The sequence below is a fragment of the Dasypus novemcinctus genome, chromosome 13, assembly GCF_030445035.2.
Source record: "Dasypus novemcinctus isolate mDasNov1 chromosome 13, mDasNov1.1.hap2, whole genome shotgun sequence".
Classification (NCBI taxonomy): Eukaryota; Metazoa; Chordata; class Mammalia; order Cingulata; family Dasypodidae; genus Dasypus; species Dasypus novemcinctus.
The window spans coordinates 62,187,568-62,206,357 of record NC_080685.1 but is presented as its reverse complement, the minus strand read 5'-3'; the positions used below and the strand labels follow the sequence as shown (position 1 = coordinate 62,206,357).

Sequence of the window (18,790 nt, the reverse complement as noted above, 5' to 3'; positions counted from 1 at the left end):
CCTGGGAGGAAACTGTCCTACATCCTTGCCATTGTTCCCATCGCCTTCTCTCTTCTTTCATTCAACACTCGTGGTAGAGAAGCCACAATTTATCCCTGTTGTGTCACATACACACAACCTACCGAGTTTTCTCTCCCTATAACACTTGTGAAACCATTGTTAGTTGCCCTTGTTATGATTTTCTCAAACAGGCATCCAATTATGAACTATTTGGAGGGCTCACTGTCATTTTGCACATGGCATGTGTGTAACAGCCAAAGAAACTACAGCTATTTTTAATCTCTTCTAAGATACTTTCCAAACCAAAAATACATATTTATTGTGATAAGTGGCCTTTAAAACTTTCTTTCACTATTTTTTTTAAGCATTTCACTTGTCAGTAACCCAACTCTCCTACATCAAAAGGGCGTGGAAGAGGGGAGTGGGAGTAGCTCGGTGGTTAAATGTACGAGGTTTCGGGTTCATTCCCCAACACTGCATAAAAAAAAGGGCATGGAAGAGAAAGAAAGGATGCTGGATGCTGAGACCTACCAGAAGGCATAGCAAGAATATAGGTTTAAATCCATTTTCTTGGATCCACAGAACTTTGGAACTAGAAAGGACCTGTGAACTATCTATCTAACCCCTGTTGGTAAGAAAATTAAGGCCCAGAGGGGTTTGGTGACATTTTTTTTTTAAAGATTTATTTATTTATTTAAATCCCACCCCTCCCCCCTGTTGTCTGTTCTCTGCGTCCATTTGCTGCGTCTTGTTTCTTTGTCCGCTTCTGTTGTTGTCAGCAGCACGGGAAGTGTGGGCGGCGCCATTCCTCGGCAGGCTGCTCCCTCCTTCGCGCTGGGTGGCTCTCCTTACGGGTGCACTCCTTGTGTGTGGGGCTCCCCTACGCGGGGGACACCCCTGCGCGGGGGACACCCCTGCGTGGGGCGGCACTCCCTGCGCGCATCAGCACTGCGCATGGGCCAGCTCCACACGGGTCAAGGAGGCCCGGGGCTTGAACCGCGGACCTCCCATATGGTAGACGGACGCCTTAACCACTGGGCCACGTCCGTTCCCCAGGTTTGGTGACTTGACCAAATTTGCACAGCTGGATAGTGGCAGGGCTGAGGCTCAATACCTCATCCCCTAACTACCTGTAGCCCCAGGGCTCTTTCCAAAACCCAGCAGGTTAGTTCTTCCCTCCATCTTCAGATCCTTCTGCAAAGCTCTCTCTCCTTAAGTCGTTGAAAGTTCAGAATAAGGATACTTTTCCTAGATACATCCTGTTGCTATTTATGTTTTTCCAAAGCTTAAGTCCTGCACTTTTTTCTCTGTATTTGTATGGATTACTGTTTTTGACTACACTGGATGGCATCTCTCTAGTAACAACCTCAGGCTCCTGCTTCGTGAACAGTGCTGGGTCTCGGCACGAACCAGGATGAGGGAAGGGTCAACTAAGGGCAAGTCACAGTGGGAATGCCATTTGTGTCTCTGTGGAATGGAGACAGTGCTCTGATTTTTTGGAAAGAAGTCTAAGGAGAATGATATGTTAGACATTACAGTGATTGTAATGGTTACAATTTCATAACTGAACGGCTCCCACTTCTCACTAACGGGTCAAATAAATACTTCTGTTTGTTTGTGGGAAGAGAGTTGAGAACATGGCTATGGAGAAAACCAAGCTGAGTTTAAATCTCAGTTCTCTTCCATTAGTATCTAAGACCTTGAGCATTTTATAAGTTACCTAATCATGCATCACATCACTCCCAAACACATTATTCCTATATCTTGATTATATATTAATAAGAAGTTGGGAAGGGAGTGGGAAGAAAAGGAAGACTGTGGAGGGAAGGAGAAAAATGCATATTAAGCACAGTGCCTGACATACCACGAAACTCAGGTAATGGAAATCAGCATTATTATTATTATAGTACCGGTAGTAGCAGGTCAGTATTGGAGAAGGTCTTTTTCTAGATTATTTTGCTTGAAGATGAAAGGAGGGTAAGCATGGGCAAAAAGATGTTGATTTAATCATGTTCTTATTTTGCTATTTGAGAACATTTTCATTCTAGACTTAAATATTAGGCAGTTGAGAAGTCATCAGCAGTAATTCTGCTTACAAAACCCCTGGTATTGTCATTAACCCTCTAATGAAATAGCACCTGCTAAGGAGCCCTTATTACTTCTCAACCAAGGCTCACAGTTTTTCGGCACTTGACATTCTGTTGCATTTGAGGAGAACAAAACTCTCCAGTAATGGAGCTAGAGGAAGAACAAAACTATGAAGTACAGGCAAAAGAGAGGAGCAAGAAGAAGAGACATTTCAGAGACCCTCTGCAAAGCGCTGCTGATGCAGCAAGCCTGGGAGACGCTGCTGCTACCCCAGATGGCAGATACAGGGAGAAGACGGCCGCCAGGCCAAAGGCAGCCAGACTGCCTGACTGCAGGATGCCGCAACTTGGCTGAAATTCTTTGCCGGGTTTTAGTCACGACAACTCCAATCTGAGGGGCTTTGCTTCAGAGAGAACCACCCTGAGACAAGCAGAAACTTATGTATCCACCCCGATATGTTCATGGGAGGTGTTGCTGGTTGTTTACAGCAGGAATTCACCCACCACAAATGACAGTTGCTTTTGAAACTGTCTCCTTTTGGCCTCTTCTGCTTAGCAGGCCCCTCCCTGGGAACCTTTCCTGCCTCTAGTCCTGAAAGTGGAAAGAATGTGGTATCTCAAGAAACTATGCAGCAAGCTGCAAGTTCCTTTAAGAAAGAAATTAGCTGAATTGTGCCCCTTTGGTCTCTCCAGGAAAATGCAACTCCAGCAGGGTTCCTCAGTGGGGGAGGAAGAGGTCTTACGGCATAAATCTCAGCCATTCAAGACTTAACTCAGGCTCTTGTGGTTTCACCGTGGACAGAGAACAACCATCTGACCTTTTAGGCCTACACCAAGTACCAGAGATCCAAATACCATTGTGAGAAATGGGTCACCACAAGCTCTTCTCCCTCCCCAGCCTCATGGGGGCTCCCTCTAGCTCAGAACCATGACATTGTCTTTAATTCAGTTCTGTGATTTCCTCCACAGAAGTCCAGCTGCCGATATGTCAGCATCACCATCGCCTGGTGCCCTGGGTGACCTGAATGGAAACCACTGCACATGTGGAATTTCCAAGATCACATTGCAGCAGGGCCCTTGGGAGTATCCCCTAAGCAAGAAGAGGTGCACACCACCCTCAGTCCTGCGCGCTCAGGCTACTAAGCCAGGGATATCTGAGTGACAGCTGTCCCCCACCAGGCCCCTGATGCACCAGCTCACCTGCATCCCAATGATGGCATAAATGAAGAAGAGCATGGCAATCAAAAGGCAGACGTAGGGGAGGGCCTAGAAGGAAAGTAGAAATATGACCATTAATTAAAAGGTAGACAGCTTCCAGGCTCAATACCCTGCAGTCACTAACTCTTGCCTCCTGAGGCTGACTTTTACAGAAGACTGGGACTCTTTACTCCCTGGGGCTATTCAGTTTTCAGGTATAAGGCTTGAGCTGGTGCCCGTGTCCTCTGACATATGGAATCTGTTAGCCACCGAGTGCCTTGAAACTTATCTTCCGTCAAGAATACCCACTCACCCAAGAGCACTGCCCTTATCTCCAAGAAGATCTAGGAAAATGTCCTGGCCTTGGGATTCATCCCACTTTGGCAGTAGAATATTAATAACCTGGGTAATTGTGATGCAAATTACACTGCAAGCATCTAGCTCTGGCTTCCAAATCCCTATATTATCCCATCTGACTCCCACACACTATGCAAAGCTCATGGAGGAGAACCTGGAAGCAAAGCAAAATGGCCAAGGGCTCCTTTGTTTGTCAGTTCCTAGAAAGTTCTTTCATCCTCTGATGAAACATTACTGTCCAATGCTTAAGTCTCCTGATGTTCCATTATGTGTTGTACAAATTTCCAAAAAGCCCACTTTAGTATTAGCAACCACAAAACCTTGCCATATATCTACATGGCATATATCTACAAAATTCCACACTGTGCCAGCTTACTGTCACTTTGGGGGAAAAAAACATTTCAGTTGTGGGAATGGGAGGAGTGAAGGAGTAAAGGAATGTTAAGGCAGGGACTCATCTTTGGGGACTTTGGGAAAAAGCAGAGGTAAGGCAGTTTGGCACTGGGGCCAGGGTGGGTGACTATAGTTCTAGAGTGATTTCAGCGTAGACATGGAAGTCCTTCTTTACCATATTGGCGGATGTGCCACTATGAGTCTCCACCCTCTGTCCTGAATGCACACTCTGAATCCTAACAGATGGGACTGAAAGCTTTTAGATGGCATGAGGGGCAGAGCTTATCAACTGAGCTAACTAAATGAAGAGTCTTGGGAGTCTGATTACAACTTGACTACAGGATAAAATGCAAATGCAAATAAAAGTTGGTGCTGATGAAGTACTTTCTGATGAAGTGCTGATACCCAGGACCTGTGAAGAGGAGTGGCTGCATCGAGAGGTGATGTGGATCCTCCCGCTGAAAGGGGGTATCAGGGAGGCAGGATTCTTGCCACGTGGGGTGCTGCTGCCTTCTCCTCTTTTCTCCCTGCCCCTCTCCACGTCATTACCTCCAGTTCCTAGTTCAGCTCCTCCTACCCCAGCTTTGGGGAGAGAACCAAAGATTCATTCTGTTCTCTGTTATCATGAACACAGAATAAGGGAAAAGAGGGAAGACATTCTGAGGGGCGTCCAGTAGTGGTAGGACAGTGTGTTGCTCAGGTTTGGGTGGGGGAGGTAGAGGCAATGGAAAGGTTCTTTTTAAATTGTGTGGCTCTCTGCTCTGTAGTTGCAGAGGCAGCTTTTGTTAAACTGAATTAAGAAACAAAATGAGTAGACTTACGGAGTTGGACTATGGAGTGTAGGTTGGTGGGAGACGGAATGAGAGAGCCAATGCTGGATGTATGTAGAGTAAAAACACTGTTGATCTGTGATGTGAGTGTGGCTAACAGGCAGTCTAAGGAGGTTAATGTGAGTTGGAAGGTAGCTGGAGATTAATACAGGGAATGTATAACAGTAATTCTGGCTGTAGATGAGGATTTTGGTTAACATAAAACAGAAATGTTCTACTATATGGTGTTAAGAATATGGTGATACATGGGGAAATAAAACTAATGTAACTTATAGAGTATAATTAACAATGATATTGTAATATTTTTGTCACAAAAGCAAAGAAGGTACAATATCAATTGTGAAGGTTAAAAAAAGAATATTAAGTTTTATGAGATATGAATATGATTAAGCTTTTTTCCCCTTCTCTTCTTCGTTTACTTCATTAACAAAGAGACCATGATCATATCATTTAACCAAATCTGTGATCATTGTTTCTCTTTCTAAACACTGGAGGAAAATTGAGCTTGTTTTTAGGATTAGATGAGATAAAAGTGCATGGACAGAACTTTTTTAGATAATGCTTCCTCACTAATTATTAAGCTGCCCTCTTTTTTAATTTTTTGGTTTTGAAATAAAGTTTGAAAAAAAAGAAACAACTTTTATACTATGTCCTTGGACTGTCCTGGAAAGAAAATACCTATCTATGACAGTGTCACCCAGTGGAAGACTCCCCCATCTTCACTGTTCTCTATAGTATTCACTGGAATAAGCCAAACACTTGACTATCAATTGTTGACATCCTTTTCTTTATCCTCAATAGCACATAATTTTACAGAGGATTGTTGATCATGATAATATGAAAATCTGATGTATATTTCTCACTAACACCTGTAGTTTGTTGGGCAGGTCTTTAAAAAGAAGGTTTTAGGGTGGCTGTGTTTCAAATTCTAAATCCAAATTCACCGGAGACTCAAATGGTAAACCCGTGCTGAGGTTTCAGATCTTTCCTCTGTCCTCTGGCTTGGGGAAAACAGTTTTCCTTGAGGCCTTTGCGGCACCTATCATGACAAATTTTAGATGTGATAAAAAATGCCCTAGGAGCCTGAACATCCTTACAAATGATCTCACATATCAAACCGTGTGGTCCTCAACAAAGAAATAAATCAATAATGAAGATGTGGGGTGGGCTCCCTCTTCAAATGACAAGAAACCACACATTCACTGGCTTGCCTTCTTTAATTTCTAATTAAAATTAACAAATAATTAAAATTAAGGCAATTCAGTGAATTCACGGCTTTTCACCTTTGAGTCACTTAACGTCTTAAAATTTATTTTCAAAACACATTCATTGAAAAGTTTTTTTTTAGTAGAAAAGCAAAATAGTAAGTATTTGAACAGACCTAGGATTCCCCAAACCTTAAAAAACAACTATTTATGATATTTGGTAGAGCCTGAAGATATTTAAAATATGTTTGGAAAATTTCTTTTACTATAAGGTCTCTGCCATTAAAGTGGATCTTGGGTGTCAAATTTTAACTCACACTCACTACGCCTCTATATGGAACCGTGAGCCCGTTCAAAGGCAGCTCACCTTATTAACCTTGCCAGGCATTCCTATTTGTTCTAGGACTTGGGGGTAAGCATCAGCATGCCATATATTCAGTGGCTCAGGAGTTACTGGTAAAGACACACAGGTGGGACTGGTGTGAGGCATCTGCCATGAAACAACTCAAGGAGACCGTTAGAAAGTGATGACATGAAATAAATCCTCTGACTAGTTCCCTGAAGATGCAGGAGACATCGGCCACAGTCAGCTGCCTCTGTATATGGATGATACTGCTCGGGGCAATCTGGAACACGTAGGGAGGGGAGCAACTTCTCAAACACACCCCCTGCTTCAGGGGCACAGAGAATGCCTGAGTGACAAAGTTGAGGTGTTTTTGTAGGATGAGGTTTTATGCAGTAGACATAAGCTGACCACTGCCCATCAGAGCCGTGCTGTAACTAAGGACTGCTGTATTTATCTAATGCTTCTGACAATTGCTCATTCTACTAGTGTCAACTTCTCAGAGGTAAAGGGACTTGAGTAATGATACCGAGTGACCCAGAGTTGCCTGGCTGCACCATCTGCTGTGACAGGGCCACCTCTGTCCTCTTACCTTAAAGGACTGCACGAAGGTCCAAAGTAAAATACGTATGGTGTAGCCCTGCCGCAGGAGCTTTATGAGGCGTGCAGCTCGGAAGAGCTTCAGAAAGCTCATATTGAAGCCACTGGTGTTCACCAGCTGGTGGAACAAAGGCAAACACGTAATTAGTGCCATTATGGTCATTTAGAAAATCTAGCCACCAGTACTGGCATGTTTAAACCTTCTTCAGATCATAAAATGAGATGAGGTTTCTGTCTTTCGTTTATAACCCTGAATCCAGGTGGCAGGCAGCAAGGTCCTTCCCAGGCCTCCCTCTATTCCCAGGTAAAAGGACCAAGAGAAGTCATTCATAGTGGTGCCCTGCCCACGTCAGACAAAACCTGCCTCCCTGCTCTTCTACCAAGTGGCCCTAACTGGACTTAGACGGCAAAGAGAGCACGTCCAGGGACCCCTCCAATAGTCAAAGATGAGCTTTCCAAGTCCTCTTTAGGATGAACATATTTAGGAAGACATTTCAGCTCTAAGAACTTTGAGGGCAAAGACACAGTGCCTCTTTGTATCTTCCAAAGTATCTGACAGAACAGGACTCTTTGACACCCTCTAGTCCACTCACCCTATTAGATGCCTACTATTTGAGCTATGTAAATGCAGCTAGGCTTCTTGTGGAACCAGCGCCATTGCAATGTTTGCATTCTGGTAATGCTCAGGAGCGAGGCAGAACTTCCAACATAGAGGACTACATACTTGGTTTGATGGATTAAAAATGAACTGAATGAAAGTGAACTTGGCCCAGTGGATAGGGCGTCTGCCTACCACATGGGAGGTCCACAGTTCAAACCCTGGGCCTCCTTGACCCATGTGCAGCTGGCCCATGCACAGTGCTGACGTGCGCGAGGAGTGCCAAGCCACGCAGGGGTGTCCCCGCGTAGGGAAGTCCCACGTGCAAGGAGCATGCCCCGTAAGGAGAGCCGCCCAGCACAAAAGAAAGTGCAGCCTGCCCAGGAATGGCGCTGCACACACGGAGAGCTGACACAGCAAGATGATACAACAAAAAGAAACACAGATTCCCATGCCGCTGACAACAACAGAAGCAGACAAAGAAGAACGCACAGCGAATAGACACAAAGAACAGACAACTGGGGTGGGGGGGAAGGGGAGAGTAATAAATAAATAAATAAATCTTTTAAAAAAAGATGAACTGAATATGCAAAGGATTTTTTTTTAAAATGCTACTTCAGGGCAACGCTTAAAGACAAGGGAGTGTTTTATGAGCCATTTACCTTGCTGTCTGTCAGGATAATTTCTGTGATACTTCCAATCACTGTGATGAAGTCAAAGATATTCCAGGTGTCTCGGAAATAGTTCTGCCAAGTGAATTCAGCCATGAGAACATCAGAAAAGGAGAGAAAACAAAGGGAAAAAAAAAAAAAAGGAAAAAAGACCTCTTTCATTATGTAACTTTGTCACTTGGAATTAAACCTTGTCGATTCAGGCACCAGTTCATTCTAACTTTGGCTTCAGTTTCCTATTTCTAACCCAAAATGCTGTTTCTCTTTCACTAATTTGGGAATTTCTCATCTGGAAAGCAGCTCCATAACTATTTGAAAATCTTGTTTTTTAAGATTTCACTAAAAAGGTCATAATTAAGAAAGAGATATGTGGCCACAAACATAAAATCCAAAATAGAAAAGATCATCATAGTCACCTACAAGACAATAAGATTACTTCCAATTATTACTCTGAGATTTTCTACAACTACAACTTTCAAATTATCTTTATTGTATCATGTGACCCTATAAAATACAGTTCTGGCTTTCAACTATCAACAAAAGTCACAAAGATCATAAGTGAGTAAATGTTGCAGGTGTTCCAAAAATCTCCTTCTAAATCCACTGAGCCCTGTCAAATCAACTGCTGAATGGAAATAGGGTGAATAGACTTCATCTTTTCCCTCCTACTCTGCTCTGTTACATCTTGCATGGAGATATAACTAAGTAAAAAATGAGGAAGCAGTGACAAAATGAGTGGGTTGAAGGAGATGGAGGAGAAATGAAGGACCTGGAAAATCCACCCACCAGATCACATTTGCTTAATAGGACAGAGGGCTATGTATGCATCTCTTGGGCTCTGGTGAACACAGACCTTGGACTATATTCCTTAAAAGAATGCAACACAGGTCTCCAAAAAGCCATCCACGTGCTCTTGGGCAGCACCCCTCTTAAGAGACTCTTGGAAAGCTGCAAAAGTATATCCCTTCCTATCCTCACAGCATCTTTATAGGAGGGGAACCAGCATTACTGAATCCCTAGCACATATTCTAGGCATAGGCCAGGCCCTTGGCATCGTTTCGACACATTTAATCTTCCCACAGATCCTACAGGGAGGTAGTGATAAATGCACTATATTCGTAAGTGTTGGATGGTAGGGTTAGCAGGGAGAGAGGGGAGAGATGCACAATAGAGACAGAAAAGGAATATGGAGAGAAAGAAGTTACATTTCAGGAGCACCTCCTCAAGACTGCACTCATGTATGTTACCTAATTAGATACGTACAGTAACCATATAAGGTAGCTTTTCTTATCCCATTTTATGTATGAGAACACTGAGGCATGGAGAGGTCTGTGTGATTCCAAAACCACATGTATCTCTGGGACATTGAGAGAAACTGAAGGACACAGCCTCACGAACTTACTTTCCATTTGGATACTTAGTCAATCACTGGTGGAACCAAGTTGAGCATCTGAATTTCTCTATTCTCAGGGCTCTCCTAATGCCCAAACTGGGGTGAGCTTTCTATTTCTTGGCTAGGTCCAGATATCCTAGAGAGAGCACAGGTCTAGATCTCAGAGGACCAGACCCCTGGATTCCAAATGAGGATTTTTTACAATACAGAATGTATAGAATAGCATAGTACAGTACAGGAGAGTAGATTATGGTGGGGAAAGTATGGTTTTTGAAGGCAGACAGAGCTGGATCTGAATCCTGACTCTGCCTTTTACTATCATCAGTGGGCAAATTATGCATACTTCCTGAGCCCCAGTCCACCTATAAAAGAAAATAATAATGCCTATCTAATAGAGTTATTATGAAGACAAAATGAATAATATATAAAGTTTGCAACTTAACAGGCAACCAATGTATATTCTCTCCTTTCTTTTTTCTTCTCCCTTCCCTTTTCACTCCACTTTGCTTTCCAATTCCACTATCTTTTATTGTGTAATTTTAAAAGCTATATAATTTTTCTGAACTTCAATGTCCCCAATTAAAATGATAATAACGATGATAATGATAATGATGACACCTGCCATGCCTACTTCATTGAGTCACTGAAAAGATCTGACAAAAAAGAACATATAGGGGCATTCTGGAAACCTAAGGTGCTGTCAATGTAAAGACTTATTTGGGACTGGTGGTGCCTTTTATAGTATGAAAATGCTTCTAGACCTTGAATGAAAATGTGGGGGTAAGGAGGCAGGCTTTGGGCCGAATCATCTAGTTAAACCTGTAAGTATGTATTCAGCAGTCACCACAACTAGACATGTAATTGGGGACTTAAGTTCTAAACAAGAAGCATAGAAAAACTTGCCCTTTTGTGGTGCCAGCTTCTCCCTCTCTTTCAGTTCACCCTGCTCAGGGCTAGACTGTATTATAAAAGCACCTTTGTTGGTAGTAGTTTCTTTGTATTTTTTTATTTTCCCAAGTCTCAAAACACTCCAAAGGGGGTCAAGCAAGCAACAATGCAGCCACCTGCATGAAGTGGGACAACTCTCCACCCCAAATGATCCAATTAATGACTTAAAAGACCCATTAGGAGACCAAAAGCAATCCCCAGAGTCACTGTTCACTATTACCAAATCCAACCCAGAATCCCTGTGAAAGCTGCTACCAGACAAACACTTATTTAGATAATAAGCCAAGTTTTTCTTCTTGTGGGGAAAGCCATATATACATATAATTTGAAATTGTAGCTCGCATCCTAAATGAGTGTGAAACAGCTGTCAAGTGGGTTTATCTGTACCACTGATTGCAATGAACATGCTGAAGCAAGTCGTGGGGGATGTCAGGGGGATTGTTTTGTTTATAGGACACTGAAGCAAACTTCTAACACCATTGAGAACAGATGCAAGGAATCACCAATTATAATTAGGAGTTGAGAAGTAAAAGGAGGGCTCGTGCCAGAAAAATTTACCCCAACCCTGCAAAATCGAATTCCAGAATACCACCACATACACATAACTAAACACACACATTAAAGGCCATTCGCTTTTGTCATCTTATGTAATAAACATTTATTTTTTGTTGCAGAGAACACCCTCCATGTAACTAACAGAAAGATTACAGGTAAACTATTACCTGTTATGTTTGAGGCTAAGAGGGACAGATATCGTCCCATTTTAGTTGCAGGATTCTTACATGTGTTACCAGTAAGTAAGCACTCAAGGTTTCTTAGTGCAATCCTTGTTTGCAGCCTTATCTATGCATAAATCGCAGCTCTAGTAAAACCCAGTCACCCCTGACCGCTGACAGAATTCACAAGGAACAGGGCTGACGGCAAGATGAGCATGCGCCGGTGGCTCTGCTCCTTTTGCCCGTTCCCCTAACACCCTCATACATCATCTTGTCTCTGCAGCAGTTTCCTGAGCAGTCAATTAGGTGGGCAGGTGTGTGAACTGTTTCTGAAAGAGCAGTAACCACCCCTTTACCGCAAAAGCCAGGAACATACCCAAAGGAAGTGAAGGCAGGCCCAGTGCGAGCAGAGAGCCAGTGACATACCAAGAAGCCAAAAGCGATGATCTTCAGGACACATTCCAGGGAAAACACCATGGTGAAGGCAATATTCAGGTACTTCAGAGCCAGTTCATAGGTGCAGGGAGCAGAGTAGTACTGCCAGGAAGAGGAAGGGGGAGAGGAGGAGATGACAGCCCTCGGGTGAGGCACAGCACATGGCACGAAGGCTGGCCATCAGTCATCCCTGCCCTTATGAGACCCTCGTGAGTGGTGCAGGAGGAGAGGTGGGTGCTGTGTGCTGGAGAGGGCAACTTCATATCCTATATAGCACCATAAAACAAAATAAAACCTAGAAAACATTCCCATGGCCCACCCATACATATTAGCAAAACAGCCAGTCTTCCTAAAGGAATGGAGGTGGGCAAGGTAGAGACATTTTCGACTTAGTCATTCAGTAGGGTCAGGTGTGTTAAACAGGATCAAATCTCTCAATGTTCCAGCACTCCTTCAGAACCAGACCGCTCTTTGTGTGCCCTGACATTTTCTACCCTTGTCTGAAGCTGAGTCCCATCACCACCTCAGGCCTCAGAAGCTGCTGGACTGCTACTGTATTTTTCACTGCATTTTGATTCACTGGACCCTAAGAGGCCCAGAGCGGGGCTACTGAATACGATCAGAAAGAGGTTCCATGGTGGAAAACTAGGTAAGGAGGCACAGATGGGTAAAGTGGAGCCTATTTCCGGTGTCTCAGGGGCACACCCAGCTGCTCTCTGAGGAAGCAGTCAGCCTGCTCCACTCTCCCCATCTCCATCCACTCACCTTCATCATGAGCACGACAGTGTTCAAGGCGATCATGGCCATGATGGTGTACTCAAAAGACGGGGACACCACGAAGTGCCAGACGCGGTACTGGAAGGTGTGCCTGTTCTGTGGCATGTAGCGGGTGAGCGGTTTGGCACTGATGGCGAAGTCAATGCATGCCCTCTGCAGGAAAGTTATGGTTATTAGTCCAAGTTCAAATTCCCTACACCTTGCACACTGGTGTGCTCTCCATTAGATGATTAGAAGAGGATGGTGTGAGAAAAAAAGTAGAACAGCTTGGACAATCAGGGATTATCTTGGCAAAACTCTAGGTGTTTTTTCACCTTAAATGAACACATAGAGCTGGGGTGAGGTGAGGGCTTTCTGTCATGTGGTGCAAAGACTTAGTGATTATTAATATTTTTCACACAGTATATGCCTAAGACGTTCAGACAGAAAATTGTCCCTGATGCTCTTAGTCAGAAGTAAAAATCTATCTCCTTACCTATGCCCATAGTACTTTATTTGCATTTTTCTTATGATCCCCAACAATTATTGGCTCAGTACAATTCTGGAAAAAAAAATCTTACAGTGCCAGAACTATGCTTTTTGCTGGAAAAGCACTCATCTTTGACTCCCACTCTACACAATAGGCTGCTTAAAGATATGGACCGTATATTAAACATCTTATGTACCTTCTAGTTCCCTGCACCTTATACCTGGGCCCTAGATAGAGTAGGTACTAAAAATGTTTATTTAATGACTGAATAAATAATATCCCATCCTCTCTCTCTCTCTTAATAAAGTCAAGAAAATTCAGTCTTCCTTCCTAACTCTGCTGGTCTGAGGGTCCTTTGTGGAACCCCTGCTGTCCTACACTCCAGATCACCTCTTGTTACCTCGTTCTTCTCTAGGCTGCACTCCTCCATCATCTTGTCTCCTTGCTCCTGGAAGGTGATGATGATGAGGGCCACAAAGATATTGACAAAGAAGAAAGGGAAGACCACGAAGTAGACGACGTAAAAGATGGACATCTCCATGCGGTTGCTGCGGCTTGGGCCTCGGTCTTCCTCTGTCACATCTACAGAGTGCTGCAAAACTCTGTGAGGATAGAAGAAGGAGGCACGAATGGTTGATGGCAGTCTTGGCAACTGCTTTGACTCAAGGCTTCACTCGGAGACAGGCCTCCTATTATATTTTTTCCATCTGATGATCCTGACTTGGCATATCTTCCATTAACTTTGGATATCCATAACCGAGTTGGTGAAGACTTAGTTGGCATCCAATCCACTGCTCTTTATAGCCCCTATTCCACCATGCCTACAACTCCTAAGCAGTTGGAGTGACATTATTTTATAGTTGAGGCTGTCATGTCCAATACCAATAGACTCCTGGTTTACCATTGGTGTTTTGCTGTCAATTAGAGTATGCTGCCACCAGAAAGTAGTCTTAGTAATTTCCAAGCCTCTGAAAAAATTAGCCTTCAGCTATGAACAGTATAGAAAATGGCATTGTTATCTTATTTATAAGAGGCGTGATCACAGGTAGTACCTCCGAGTTTTTACAGCTCATCCTAAAACCTTAATCATCAGGTTCTCAGTGCAGGGCCAGCCTAGAGGAAAATCTGTCTAAACTGGTCTGCAGGAACGTCCCTCCTCTTGTTCTCCTCTAAGGAATGGAGAGCTGTTCACAACGCATCTGTTCTCTAGAAGTCAGATAGCTCCACTCCACTCCTCAACTATGGGCTAAAACATCAAGGGTTTCAAATATTTCCCTGACTTTGTCTTCTCCCTCTCGATTTCTGCCTTAAGGATTTTCATTCTTTCTCTCCTCTGCCTTTCTCACCCACTCACAACCACTTACTTCTACTGGAACAATAGCAAAGGGTTAGCTTTGTTCAGCTTGAATCAGCTTCTTAAGGCAACCACGTGGCCCTCTCACAGCTCACACACAAGCATGCCAACTCGACCCCATCACTCACTGAGGCCATCCTTCCCCTGTGGAGACGGTGAAGAGAGTCAGCAGGGCCCAGATAATGTTGTCATAGTGGAATTCATGGCGCTTCCATTCCCGGCCCTTCACCTCCATCTTGTTTTTCTCATGATCTACATAGTTGCCTCTAAAACCAGAGATAAAATAGGGCCTCTTCACTATAGCTCATGGAAGAGAAAAAAAACCTGTAGACTTCAATTCTGTGATATAGTAATGACCAGCATACTAATGCCAGGAAGAAGGAATTTTAATAAACACATGGTATTATCTTGGATTAAAAAAGGGATTTGGCACCCAACAGATACAGCACCAAATCTTAATCCTTTTTCTACTCAGCTGTGTAACCTTGAGCAACTCAAATTTTCTAAGCCTCAGTTTTCCCATGTGTAATATTCAAATAAAACCAATCTTACAAGGTAATTATAAGGATTTAAAATGATAATCTGAATGAAAAACACCTTGTACTGTGTCTGGCACGAAAGAGGTCTCAATGAAAGTTAACAGATTTCCTATTTTCTTGTTCTCCTAAAATAGGAATGGAGATAGGTAAGAAAGAGAGAGGAGGAGGAGATACAGGGAGGGTCCAGTAGGCCTCACCAGGACATGCTTTACAGAACGTGCATGGGACGTGCCAGTAGCACTCACATGCACTCCTTCTCTGTGTCCTTGGAACTGTCTGTGCAATAGAAGAACTTTCCTTTGAAGAGCTGAACTGCAATGACCGCGAAGATGAACATGAAAAGCTTGTAGACGATGAGGATGTTGAAGACATTCTTTAAGGAGGTTACCACGCAGTCGAAGACAGCCTGCGGAGAGAAGCCAAGAGTCCTGGGGCGGGGCCCCGCAACAGGCCTGCGTGCTTGCCTAGAGCTGGGCGGGGCTGTGCCACTGCCACCCAGCCATGGAGAAGTGCCCCAGGAGGTATCACCCCCTAAGAGATGACGCTCAGGGGACTGAGAGCTGGCTTCCAAGCTGGTCACAGCTGCAAGACCCCCCCCCACCTGGGAAGGGAAACAAACACAAGCTCTGAATCTGAAAATAAAACCAAACAATAGAGACTCTACTAGAGGACATCAGGCAACTGAGGGGGTCCTTTGTGGGACCCCAAGAGGGATGTTCCCCTTGGTGTGAAATGCAGATGTTTAGAGCAGAAAGGGAGCTTGCTTGGAGATCAGTTATACCCATTTGCTTCATTTTACAACCGAGGAAAGAGAAGTTCAGGGATGTTAAACAGCTTGTCCCTTACCTTACAACTATTTGGTGACGTTCTTAGATTTGATTTGTATTCTGAAAATACACTGTTTATCCTTAGCTTTCTAGAAGGATAAGGGAATAAATGAGCTATCATTTTTAATCATTTTTATAATAAGTTCATACATTGGCTCCAATTAAGTTAAGCACTTAATTATTTGGGATGAAGATTTACCAGAGGTGATGTGGGAAGTGACTGATCGCCTCCCTCTCTTGGAAAGGGGAGGCTTGGACAGACAGAATCAGGAACTTACACTTCAGTTTTGAATCTCTGGAGACCTTCATCCCAGGTCCTAAGCTGTGAAGAGTTACATGGGAATTTGACACATTTTAAGCCCTTTTTAGGTTATTTTCTAGGTTTTTAGGTTTAGCTTGCTGGAGAGTCCAGCCCCACAGTAGTGCCACATTTGTGACTTGCTTCTCCACAGTGTTGGTGAAGCATCACTGGTTTAATTAGTTCAACACTGAGGGGAATGAGAGTGGCACACAGCCTGCTGGAATCACAGAGTCACCTACATTTCCCTCGGGTTATTGAGCTGCAGAGTGAGGAACCGGCACTTTCTCATTTAACAGAATTAACCAAGGTTGGGGCCTCCTCCTCCAGCTTGTGCACTAATCTCATCAAGCCATCTGTAAGTTCCTCGGGACTCGAACACAGCTCAGAGGAGATGCTACCACTGGAGCCTGGGCTGCTGCAAACAACGGTTAAGCCCCCGGCATCCTACCCAGATTCTGTTGAAGGACCAGCAGAAAGGAATGAGTATTTATGGACACTGAACCGCACCAAGCCCTGTTACCTGGTGGAGAGGATTATAATGAACAGCCTTGTGTAAAAGACCACCAGAGGCTGCGGCAAGGTCACGGGGGCCACTTCGTTAGGAGCACAAACGTGTCTCCCCTGCACGGAGTCCCTGGGTGGGCCAGGGCACAGGCTCTAAGAGGAAGCCACGACTCAGCCAGCCCAGGGCCATTCAGAAGTAAGTCTCCTGCAGTCCCCAGCCTTTGAGGATCCTTATTCATTCACCTTCTTCTCTGCAGAGCCAGAGGGCTAAAGGAAGCAATGCTCCCAGACCGGTATAGGATGGGTTGGTGGTTAGAGGATATTAGTAATTCTGAGAGCCAGTGGAAACTGGGATTGATTGGAAAATAGAGGACAGTGCCATTTGTAAGATCCCTCCCCCACCTTTGTCCTCTGAGGCAGTCATGGCATGCCCAGACATGCCAGAGGCATTGTTGGGTTTTCTTATAGGGACCACTCATGTCAGCTCATTTTGTGTATACCACAAATGTATGGGTTATAAGGTTATCTCCATTTTCCAGCTAAAAGAAGATAAAATTGTAAGTAAATTGCCTGGGTCATATAGGTCCCAAGTCCCAGAGCAGAGTCTGGCGCTCAAGCAGGATCTTTTCATGTTGATGGGGGAGCCTGTTAAGAAGGCTGACTCTGCTTAGCTGGGGTAGGCCTAGGAATCAGCATTTTAAGAAGCAACCCAGGTACTCAAAGAATTGAAAGCAGGGACTCAAATAGATACTGGTGTTCACAGTGGCATTATTCTCTATGACTAAAAGGTGGAATCAACTCACATGTCCATCCATAGAGGAGTGGGTAAACACAATATGGTATATATACACAATGGAATATTGGCTTTAAAAAGAATGAAGTTTTGATACATGGAACAACATGGATGAACCTTGAAGGTAAAATAAGCCAGAGAGAGGATAGCTATCGCATGAGTCTACTTACATGCAATAGCTACGATGTAGAGACAGAAAGTAGGATAGAGGTTACCAGGGGCGGGGGGAGGGGGAAATGGGAAGTTACTGCTTAACGGGGACAGCATTTCTGTTGGGCGTGAAGAAAAGTTCTGGTAATTGATGGTGGTGATGGTGGCACAGCACTGTAAATGTAATGACACTGAATTGTACACTTAACATGACAAGTTCTGTGGTATATAGAGAAAAAATAAAAATCTTTAAAAAAAGTATCCCCACTGATCCTGATGCAGAGTCTGGGACCCACGCCTCAAGAAGCGCTGCACTTTTCCATGTGACGTTGCAGGTGGGTGATTCAATCTGCCTTCTGGGAAGCATCCCGTTGTAGCACCAGAAAGATGCAGCTCAGGGCTGGGACCCAGGCTTGCTCAGCTGGCTGTGTGGCCTGTGCAGTGGCGGGAGGGGCCTGCGAGCCAGCAGACCTGGACCTCTCCCTGGCACTGGCTGGCTCTCAGTTACAGGAATTCAGGGTGGAGGAAGTTTTCTGCCATGGAGCCCCAGCTTCCATGAACAACAGTAAGGCCACGTGTGCATGTTTGTGGGGTGGCAAGGTCAACATGCCAGCACCTGTGACTTGAATGCTAGAGAACCCCACACCTGACAGGCAGAAAGGCCATGGAGGGTGACGCCCACTGGGGTTAGCAGGGAGATCACCGGACAGAGGCACCTTAAAGCTCAGGGCCTGGCCCCAGCTTCTGCTAAAAATGGACTCTCTGTTTTCAAGCAAGTTGATGAGAAAAGGAAATGTCCCAGGCACCTGGCTGACCTGGCGTGCAGACTACAGCGCAGACGGAAGGCTCCTCCTGCTGCAGTGTTGGTGTTCTGGGCCCAGCTTAAGCTCACGGGAGGTGTCACGGCAAAGCTGCAGGGCTCCTCCAGTAGGACAGCCACAGCAAAGGGGTCACAGACTGCCCGGCCGGGGACTCAGGAGGCAAAAGCCCCATACAGATTTCTTGGGCTTTTGGTTATTTTCCTCTGAAACTAAGACCCTTAGCCCAGGCAGACGAAAATAACCTCCATCTTCACGTGCGTAAAAGGATTATTTCCAGACTGAATTCTCAAATGCAGGCCAGCCATGGTTAGGGAGAAGACGGGAAACTCTGCAAACGTTACCTTGAGCTTGGGCAGGCGCTTGATGGTCTTTAAAGGCCTCAGAACACGGAGCACCCGCAGAGACTTGATGGTCTTGATGTCCCGGCCCTTGTTGGTCCTGCAGGGGGAAGGGGCCCAGGGCATCGTGAGAACACGGGGGAG

The 18,790-nt window shown here is 44.6% G+C and overlaps 1 protein-coding gene across 1 annotated transcript in view; it reads right to left on the bottom strand.

Annotated features, from left to right (window-relative positions):
* The window catches only part of CACNA1E (calcium voltage-gated channel subunit alpha1 E), a 439,591-nt gene that overhangs the window by 38,248 nt on the left and 382,553 nt on the right, over positions 1–18,790 (bottom strand). The window contains exons 28-36 of the mRNA XM_004461851.3: positions 18,650–18,746; positions 15,158–15,318; positions 14,502–14,639; positions 13,420–13,621; positions 12,539–12,703; positions 11,765–11,875; positions 8,273–8,356; positions 7,005–7,130; positions 3,288–3,353 (exon numbers count right to left, since the gene is read on the bottom strand). Of these exons, the coding sequence (XP_004461908.2) occupies positions 3,288–3,353; positions 7,005–7,130; positions 8,273–8,356; positions 11,765–11,875; positions 12,539–12,703; positions 13,420–13,621; positions 14,502–14,639; positions 15,158–15,318; positions 18,650–18,746 (1,150 nt within the window). The remainder of the gene's footprint in view (positions 1–3,287; positions 3,354–7,004; positions 7,131–8,272; positions 8,357–11,764; positions 11,876–12,538; positions 12,704–13,419; positions 13,622–14,501; positions 14,640–15,157; positions 15,319–18,649; positions 18,747–18,790) is intronic.